Source organism: Rhopalosiphum maidis, chromosome 4 (assembly GCF_003676215.2).
Source record: "Rhopalosiphum maidis isolate BTI-1 chromosome 4, ASM367621v3, whole genome shotgun sequence".
NCBI lineage: Eukaryota > Metazoa > Arthropoda > Insecta > Hemiptera > Aphididae > Rhopalosiphum > Rhopalosiphum maidis.
In genome coordinates, this window is record NC_040880.1 from 6,693,157 (window position 1) to 6,703,688 (window position 10,532).

General features: G+C 26.6%; 1 protein-coding gene across 2 annotated transcripts; it reads left to right on the forward strand.

Annotated features, from left to right (window-relative positions):
- Positions 1-1,906: 1,906 nt before the first annotated feature.
- Positions 1,907-7,949, forward strand: LOC113560361. 2 transcript variants are annotated; one of them, XM_026966192.1, is made up of 7 exons: positions 1,912-2,344; positions 2,428-2,576; positions 2,751-2,928; positions 3,340-3,702; positions 3,764-4,010; positions 4,095-4,213; positions 7,236-7,949. In XM_026966192.1, the coding sequence occupies exons 1-6, from the start codon at positions 2,284-2,286 to the stop codon at positions 4,189-4,191; spliced, it is 1,095 nt and encodes a 364-aa protein (XP_026821993.1). In that variant the 5' UTR covers positions 1,912-2,283; the 3' UTR covers positions 4,192-4,213; positions 7,236-7,949. The 2 variants fall into 2 exon arrangements, with proteins under 2 accessions (XP_026821994.1, XP_026821993.1); XM_026966193.1 differs by lacking the exon at positions 7,236-7,949 and having other exon boundaries at positions 1,907-2,344; positions 3,340-3,699; positions 4,095-4,762.
- The last annotated feature ends 2,583 nt before the right edge of the window (positions 7,950-10,532 follow it).

The following is a 10,532-nucleotide window of genomic DNA, read 5'->3' on the forward strand; positions in this document are numbered from 1 at the left end:
GAAATCTTTCAGCTCCATTTGTTGTCCTTGTAGTCATATTTTCAATGATTGGAAGGATCCACATTTAAATTGAAAACTGTCCTTCGATGTAGTTGTCAAAAATGTAGTCTCCAAATGCAGTACATGCATCTTGTGGTGGACATATGGACATTAAGTCAACGCTAATTAATTTGTAATATATCGTTATTTTACTCATTTCATAAAAAAATAAATTTCATACACTCATAAAATGTTTTCTATATTGATGCTGGAGTTTTTTTTTTACAGTTATTTGAAGAAAAATTTATGGTTTCTAAGAAAAGTCTTAATACATTTTAATGTACTCATAGACAGTTCTTTCTATTAAGTATCATTTCATTTTTTTGTTCATACGTTAATAAGGTATTAAAACCACTGATTAATAAAAAGTTTATTATTCGGTCTATTGCATTTTTAAAAAACTAAAAATTTTAAAAATAATAAATATCAGATAATATATAAACGTATTATAAATAATTTATAATTTATTATTAAATAATTAATGTAATCAATTATGATGGTGTACAGCAAGTAACGACAGCGCGGCGATACGGAAAAATTATTGTCGTAAACCTAGTTTCAATAGTGTCTATAATACGCAGCTTATTTTTTATTTATAATATTTGAATTAATTATTATTAAAGACTAGCTGGTTTTTGTTAAAGGGAGACGCAGTCTCAAAGTCTCCCCTGACGAGCCGCCACTGCATGCACAAATGACATAAGTTGAAGTTTGGTAATCAGATTCAGATTATGTAAGAGATGAAAAATTAATAATACATTTTTTAGTTTTTAATAGTTGTTTTATCAATTAGGCAAAGTATAAGATTATGTTTTTTTCTAAGTAGGCCCCTAGTTCTCGTGGGCGGTGGGCCAAGAACCCGTATCACTCCCCTTAACCTTAACCTGGGCCTGAAAAAATAGAAACAAATTTGTAAGTGCTAAAGTGCCTATTCCAAAACCTAAAAATTTACCATCAAAATGGGCGCAGTACAGTCACTATATCACTAAATAATTTGTATTTCACAAAATATCGCTATAGAAAAATAAGTTTTTCTACGACAGTGTTCAGTATCGCCACTACAGCGGGTCCTTACAAAAGCTCTACTTACTATTGAATAATTTTTTTCTAACTTTATTATAAGTTGGTTTTATATTTTTCGTAAAGTATATTAAATAAGTCCAAAAAATAAATAAAAAAATAAGTTGTGAAAGTTTGCTCAGAGTCCGCTAGCGTGCTAAATTCCTGATTTCTAAATGTATTAATATTAAAATGTTTAAACGTGCAATAAACTATAATCCCATATTCCCATACCAATCTACGTACTATACAATTTAAAAAGAATTTACCATCTTTATATTTTGGTATACCTACCTCGTTTTTAATATTGGTTTGTGAGAATCTATATTAAGTACCTATCTACTCATTATTTGATAATATTTTTAATAGGCATTGGCCATCGGTATTATGAATTGACTTTGAATAGAACCGTCGACCGTCATACAATTATACCCAATTATTTACTCAACACTTCAACAGTAGTATTAACATATTTTTATTTATCTTAATAATATACTGCATTACAGCTGTAACGCCTGTAACTAATGGCCGGACGGACACAACGGTTAAACATAAATTCGGGGAACACCTTATAGTTCCCCGAGTTTATGTTCAAAAAGCTAAAGGTCGAGACGTTAACAAGTTTCAAAGTAATAAAATATTGGTCGCGGGTCTGCGGTTTCAGAGTAGTGTTCTAACAAGTCTGTGTAGATAAGCGCGCGGAGTTGATAACGAAGGGACATAAACAAAATCAAATCGCCGCGCAGACACTGCAGCAGCAGCGGCAGCAGCTGTAGCCGTCCGTGTACGGTTAAAATAATAATAATATGATGGCGTATAATAGTAGCGCGCTATACAACCAGGGGGTAGACTGATCCCTTGGCGGGAGGGCGAGAGAGATATCGTTTTTAATCTGTTTCTACGATTATCTGCGCGATTTCGAGATCTCGCCAAGGCCTACAGTCCCCGTTCGCGTATTTAACGTAATAATATTTTACCTCTGTATTTGTCGTCGAGTCTATTCGTTGCGCGGCCGGTTGTTTTCGCGGATTTCATACGTTCCGCACTTCGCAAAAAATCCAAAATCCCTGTGATGCGATACAGCCGTCACGCACTCCGTACCTTCGCAATAACTCCGTCTACGCGTTTGCCGTCTCGTACACCGTTTTGAAAACGTATCGAAATGTCGATGTAATCGCTCGTCCGATGGCAATCATGAACAATTGTTTTATTATTTTGTTGCTGGCAATACTCGGCCATCGGCCAGGTAAGAACGTTACGTATATTACATATTATATCTAAAAATCCTATTCGATTGAATGTTTTCTAAACGCGCATTTGTCACTACAGGCAACATCAGGGCCGACTGCGTAGACAACAACAGCCGAACTGTTCAGGAGGGCAAGACGTTCATACCGGGCCCAGATATCTGCACTCGGTGTATGTGCGATAACTCTGTAGCTAAATGGTGTCATCCTGTGCTCTGTACTGCTCCACAGGTAGCTACTATTTTTTTTTTAAACTTAGGTTATTTATAAATTTGTAAATTGTTATGTTCAAAGATTATTATTTTTAATACGGGGATCAAAGCTATACCACATTATTATTTAATGTGTGTTTTATTTGATTGATTGTCGCACAAACAAATAATACCATTTTATTTAATTCTATAGGATTGCAAGTCGTATACAACTGTTGGAAATATATGCTGTGAATTCAATTGTTTGGATGAAACTCTCAAAGGCGATAATATTAATGCCAGATCAATCGCCAGCACTGTAACGGCATTTTTATTTTTCATATTAATTGTTTTCCTCATCAACCGGTTACATAAAAGAAATATAATGTCAAGTAAGAGTGAATTTGTATTTTAACATTAACATTTCAATTTTTATATTTTTTTATTAATTAAAATATAACTTCTATGCCAAATTAATGTTCAAGGAGCAACTCATTTATTAAACAATATTTTACATATAATTAATGATGTTTTTTTGTTTATTATTCAGTAAAATATAATTTAAATTTATAAAAGAAATGTTTATAACTTACTGAAAGAATATGAATGGATTACTGAAAAAGTTGTTTTCAGATTTATAGTTATTAGTTATTTGTTAGGTATTACATCAAATGTATAGTTAGTAGTTTAAAATCTTTATAGTTGTGAGTGATGATTTAAACCATATAAACAGTTGACTTGTTCTAATCACCTTAAATAATGTAACTTTTGTTTATTTTAAAACAAATTGTATTGAAATATAGATGGAGAAGTATTCACCGATCCAAATTCGCTTCAAATGGGAGAAGGTGTACGTGGAATTGGGTTCATTAGTGGCTACATGAATTTACCTAGGCCTGATTTATATTATGGTGATCATGCAACACTTCATATACCTTTATGGAAGACATACTATCCACGTGGGGATGCACCGCCTCCATATGACGAAGCTATTGCATTACCTCACCAAATAGTACCCCAACAGTTAAATACACTAGTGGATGAAGTTACAGCTTACCATAGGACTATACCTTTTACCATGACTGAAGTTGAACAAAATATTCAGCCACAAACTTCTGGTGATCCCGAGACTGAACCAACTACCAACCAACCGTTTTTAGATGGCAGTAATAAATTTAAATATTTTATACTCTGGTCTATCATATGCTAACCAATTTATTATTTCAGATCAAACAAATAATGATAAATACCAATGTCATGATAAAATACCTACAATTTCTAACGATGATTTCCGAGAAGAATGTGAAAATTGTAAGCATGATCAGGAACTTGCTGAAGGATATGATGATATATTTCCTGAACCAGAAACAATGACGCTAGAGCGAAGACCACAATTATTAACTCATGAACACGTAGCAGACGGTATTGAGCTACGTTCATCAATGACCTTACCCGATAATGGTAGACTACGAAGGTACTTGAATTTATATTTTATATTTTATTATTGAGCTATACTATTATACTAATATAAACAATTATGACTTTGTGAATTACATAGGCCTCATGTTGGTAACTTGAAAGATAAATATAGAGACGGATGGTTCAAAGAAACTAGTTTAAAAGAAAATTCAACTTCTGATGATGATCAGCCATAACAGAAAAGATCCTTATTTATTGGTATAATACTTTGTTATTATGAGTAAATATAAAAATTGGTTAAGTCAGCAGTTTCCAAACTCTTTTGTCTTATGGCGCCCTTTCTGAACTGAATTTTTCTCATGGTGCCCCTGATAAAAGCAATGACCATTTTTTTCAGATAAAATAATGAATAGAACATTTTAGATTTATTTTTGGTTATTATGATTAGCGTTGCGGCACCCAGTAAAGACACTGCTGCACACACTTTGGGAACTGCTGGGTTAAGTACTAAGCACTTAGCACCATTGTAATTGTTGACTATTATTTCTGTCAGTTAAAAAAATTATTTATTTTATGAAATTAATTAGTACTCAATATCTTATTTCTTAATGTCAAAATATTTTTAATATAATATTTTGCATAAAATAATAATATTATTATCATGATATGTCATGATAAATATTTGTCATTGATTTTAATTTTACCTTATATCTATATGGTAATAACTAATAACTACTAAGTTTAATATTTTATAATTTCTCGAATTTTTGTCTTTAATGCAAACATTTCTTTTTTCCGATGTATTAATATATAACTAAGATTTATATTTTATACTTTATAAGATCTCAGTTAAAATAATATTTTTTTTTTTTTACAGTATTATTTATAACAAATAGTTCATTTTAGTTTGTATACTTTTCTGTGATAACAAGTTATTTTAGGTAGCTTCTAGTTAAATTGTATTATTGTGCCATATAAGTGTTTTAAATTTCTTATAGATATAGTCTATAGGTTTTAATGTTTTTCATGATCAAATTTTTTTTTTAATTTTTGTTCACTGTACATATTTTCCAATATATATTGTAACATTTCTGACCACCATTTATTATAAAGATTTTAAATAAAATTAGAAGACTATTTAGTTAATTGTTAGTATGATGTAAAAAAGTGTTTAAATGATTTTTGACAGTTTTTGGTAAATTAAAGTTAAGTTAATTAAATTTTATCTACAAAGATATTAATTTCACCTAATGTTTTAATTTATAAATAAATATTTGTAAATTGTATTTTAAGATAGTTTATTGTGATTTTAATTCACCAAAAACTGTAAAAAAAAATATTACTTTAAGTGGTTCATCTTTAATTGTTTAAATAATATAAATTATACATCCTAAACAGATTTAATTTTTGAATAATTAATGTAAGAATTTTTTTCATAGATAGTTAGAACAGTATATATTTATCATGTATATGAAATGGACAATAATATATTAATATGCTTTAATACAGTGCCGTAACTGGGGTGAGGCGAGTGAGGCGCTTGCTTTGGGTGTCTGATGCTGGGAGGCGTTAAAATATTAAATGATTAACTTAAAAAAAAATATTTTTATCAATAAAAGATTTTTTACCGATCCGTAGGTATAATGTAGGCTAAAAATTGTATTTCTTGTTTTGATCGAAACCTAATTACATTATAATTTTCAGATATTTCCTACTCGTATTATGAAATATTAAAAACTGCAAGTGTGTTACCCCCTCTCCCTCACCGCCATCACCTAGATGGTGTATTACTAGAGTTCTGCCTCAGAATAAAAAATGACTGAATACGGCTCTGCTTTAATATTGTATGAGTTAAAAAATAGGTTTTTAAATAGTGTATAGTTACTACAATTATTAACATATAATATTTATTTTACTATTAACTTATTCTTTTCATGTTTTTTTTTTTTTTATTAGTTTTAAATTTTTATAATTATGATTGAGTTATCATACGTAGTATTCATGATTTATTTATAGAGATAATGGTACCTTTTACTCAAAAAATCAAATAATATTTTCTATAATATTGACTTGAGTTCTTATACCTATTCAAATATTCTTTTTCTTAACTAATAAAGCACTAAATAATTCGAACTTTAGTGTTATTTATTTTTATGTAAAATATTCATTAATATTTTAATTCTTGTAAGTGATTTATGCCTAAATCTTAAAACATAACACTCAAAATTATATTACTTTCTTGATTAATTATTATGACTGTAAATATAATCAATATAATCATATTTATTTTATAAATGTATTATTAATTTAATTTATATAAAAATGGTGTAATAAATGTTGTACGCGTATTACTTACCATAGAGGAAAGTATTAAAATTATCAATCTACCTTCCAAAAAATGTACATAAAACTATGAGTAAATGTAATATAAAAAGCCTCTTCACTAGTAATACTATAGAAGCCACCATTCCCAATTGTTTTTGTTATAACACCACTGCCATTATTTTATTTTTTATTTATATTTCTTTGTAAACTCTTGTTTTACCCAATTTGAAATTCTATACTGTGTTTAATGTATCTTACTATGTTTAATGCTAATTTTATTTGACCCTAATGCTTTACCAAAAAACCCTAAAATTTTTTCAAGTTTGTTAGGTTTTATTTGTATATGTATAAATTTATTATTCAACTCATTGCACTTTATATACCTATTACTACCATTCTTTATATACCTGAAAGAGTGTACTTAGTTATAAATAAATACATTCTTATTGTTATAAATTTATTATATTTACTGATCTATGTTTATATACATATTTTTTGTTAAGATTAAGAGAATCAACTATTCCACTAAGTTTATGTATTTTTTAGTTAATAACTATTTATGAATTTTTAGTTATTACCAGGCTTAGGGAATTCTAGCTTCTCACATATATGTTTTTATTTAGATTATTAATAGACTATCAGTGTTGAATTCTATTTAACAAAATTTTATTTAAATTCTATTTAAGATATAACAAATCTAAATTCAAAATTGTATATATTCTTGCTATAATATGCTTATTTTATGCACATTTTTTCACTACATAGTTTTTTAGTGCTTCTTCTTTAACTATGCTGCATACAAAAAAACAAAAATTTGTTCTTAAAAATATAATTATACATTGTGTAAATATTGTATGCTTTTCCAGTTTCCACAAAATAATTTTTGCGCTCCTTGCAACCAATATACCTATATATTTATATGATACTGATGTATTATTTTGTTATTGTTATAAAGGATCGAATGGCATTGAAATGGAAGATATATTTCTGTACAAAAAGAATAATAATACAAATAAATATTAATTACAAATTTAAATAATTCCATCTAACATTATTTTTATTATTTTTTTTTTAGTCCATAAAATAGTAATAAATAAAAATATTATAACATAGAAAATTTTTTGGTGTATACTTGATATTTTTTTTTGCTACATATTTGTGAGTTTTTTAGAGCTATAAGTTCCTAAGCCTAATTTTCAAGTTTATTTTCTTTATCTTGTAAATGTATTTCATGTATGTATAATTGTCAAATAATTATGTTTAGTAAAGACTAAAAACTAAAGTACTGGAAATAAACGTGTGTTGTAATTCAACAGTGTTTGGCAGTTTGTTTAATTTTATTTAAAATGTTGTTATTGTACTTCCAAAGTTTTAAATAAAATTGATAACTGCATTTAAACATTTTAGTTATTTTGATACAATTTTTTTTAACAAATATGAATCTGTTCTCATTAAACATAATTATTAATAACTTATTCCAATTATTTATTGTTAAATATTTTACCTTCTTTTTCAAACATAAGACATCATTTATAGTTTTCTGTCCCCGTATCACTTTCAAATTACCTTTGTGGTATATATATATATATATTAAATTCTAATGAAGTTTTCAAAAGTAATCTAAAAAAAAATGTATGTATGACATTAAATTGGAATTTTCTGATAGATAACCATTATAAAGTTTGTAATTAAATAGGTAGATCTCATATATAATTTATTTATAGTAATAAGTTGCCTTTGAGATATACTGTATATTTACAAACATAATTTAATCAATTATTTACCAAATTGTTGTCTAGGACGTATCAAAGGAGCTAAATGTCTAATTTTTGAGAAATTCAAAAATAAATAAAAATAATTATTTGTTTTAAAATTTTTCAAATTAGTAAAGGTTTAATAATATATATATTTAAATGTAAAAAAATCTAATAAAATGTCTATTGATTATAAATAGACACTTTCTCAGACAGTATTTATTTTATTTCAACTGTTCTTAGGCAATTCAGTGTCGTTGACGATTAATTGTCATGCTATATATAATGGGATATTGGGATTTAAAGTAAAATAAATGTATATGTGCCATGTGGTAACTTCTGGAACAAGATGAGGCACCTCTTGCATACCTACCTATTTGTAAAATTTAAATTTGAATATAATGATATTAACTGAGTATAATACACGAGGTACTAGGAGATACTTCAAAAGTTATTGTTTAAGAAAAACAATTACCTAATGAAGTGTATTAATATTGATATTGCGATTTATGAATAAATATTTAATCTAATATCTTTTAGTTTCTACTCGCTCCGATGAATGTGTTGATTTAATCATGTTTTTTTTGTGAATGAGTACACGATAAATTTTCGATAAAAAAAGTGTGGTTTTTTAAAAATGGGGGTTTTGGATATAAAATTTGATCTTAGTATTTTAGATACCTAGGTCTTACTTAAGTTCTATTAAATTCTATCTGCTACCTGCAGAAAGTCAAATTAATTGTGTATGATCATTTACAGTTTAAACATTTACAACATTCAATATTCAACCATAAAATAATAATTTAAAATTATTTCTTCACAAACGATTTTTGATATTTTATCGTATTAATTTATTTAAAAAAAAATACTAATAATTGATACTTGACATTTCCCCTAATTTTTTAAATTATAATCATTTTCATTATACGGTCATATTTTCAAAATGTTTATATTTGTAGGCGTGAAAAAGTTTATAAATGTTTAAAAATTATTTACTGGGCAGAAATGTTTAGAAAATTTTACACAAAATGAACTATATAAATACAATTATTTTTTATAGACATTTTAAGTTTATAATATTATTATTTATTTATTTTACTCAAATTAATTTATTTATCAATTAGTAATACGGTAAGGTGAACTAATTTTCTGTAAAAACAAATCGTATAAATTATATAATAATTATTATAATATATTACAATATAATGTAATTGTTTATTTTGTTATATTTTATTAATTTAAATAACAAAAATAAGTTACAATAGTTTTCGTGGTTTAATCGAATTTTGTCAAATTATTAGACATTATAAAGCTTATAAAAAAAAAAAAATTTGCATAGAATATTATTAATATTAATATTATATATTTTTAATATTTTTATATTGCAATGAATACAACTTATGAGGAATTTAATATTACATTTTCTAAGTTTCGAGCTAGAACATTTTTTTTATCAAATTTATGGAAAAAAAAACTAAATAAATATGAAAATGTTGAACGTAGGTACTCGTACATGAATATTTAAAAATTAGTATGAATATTTGAATATTCCATTATGTATAGAAATTTATATTTTATTAAGTAATACCTAGTGAAAAGTTTCAAGTCTCTATACAGTTGATGTTAATATTTTTTTTTAATTATTGATAAATCGTATTAGGTGGGTACCTATTATACGTCAACGTCTTTAGAATAAATCTTTTATTTTTAATTCTAGTATATCTTTTGAGGAATTTTGAATTATACTTTCAAGTATTAGGTGTTAAAATCAAAATTTTTAATTTTTTAACTACGAAATCACTTTTAAAAATCTTGTCAAAATAAGAATAAAAATTAGGTCATGCACTTATATAGATATTTAGATAGTTAGATATTTTTTTATTATTTTAAAAGCCACTTACTATGAACCTTGTATTGCGTTTCCAAGCTTTTAATATTTATTTTTATACCATAATATAATAACCGTAGGAATGCGAATCGAATTTGTTTTATCTTGTAATTTTTATTTTTGGGTAAGATTACGGATAATAGACGCAGACTCGTTGAAAGTTATAAAAGTATTCAGCCCGACAGTCGTTTTGAATCAACCGTGTTCCACCATTTCACGAATGTATTTTTAGTTTTGATGTAATATAGTATTATCGTTCATTTTATTTTTTTTTATATAAATTCCAAAAGTTAAATTTTCTTATTTTTCATGGTTACTTTTTCTAGTTATGGAATTCGGGAAATGTATTTTAACTTTGGTATTTCAGCGTTTGACATTTTTTTATTTTTTTTTTTTTGGATTTTGGTGTTATTTTGCGTGATTTTAAGTGTTATTGATTAATGTTTTGAGAACTATAGCATCCAAACTCTACAGCGATAATTCATTTGTCGAGTATCAGAGTATTCGTTGTTTGTTGATGCGTTTTGGCGAGAACTATTATTGTATTTCATGACATACAACGATGGATCAGTCGTGACAGAGTACCTAATTCAAATAAAATTATAGAGAC

Bases quoted from the DNA above. Each gene is read 5' to 3' on its own strand.
- LOC113560361 (XM_026966192.1), top strand. From the start codon at position 2,284: ATGGCAATCATGAACAATTGTTTTATTATTTTGTTGCTGGCAATACTC. The intron at 2,577-2,750 runs GTAGCTACTATT...TTAATTCTATAG, and splicing joins TGCTCTGTACTGCTCCACAG to GATTGCAAGTCGTATACAAC. The intron at 3,703-3,763 runs GTAATAAATTTA...TTATTATTTCAG, and splicing joins CCAACCGTTTTTAGATGGCA to ATCAAACAAATAATGATAAA.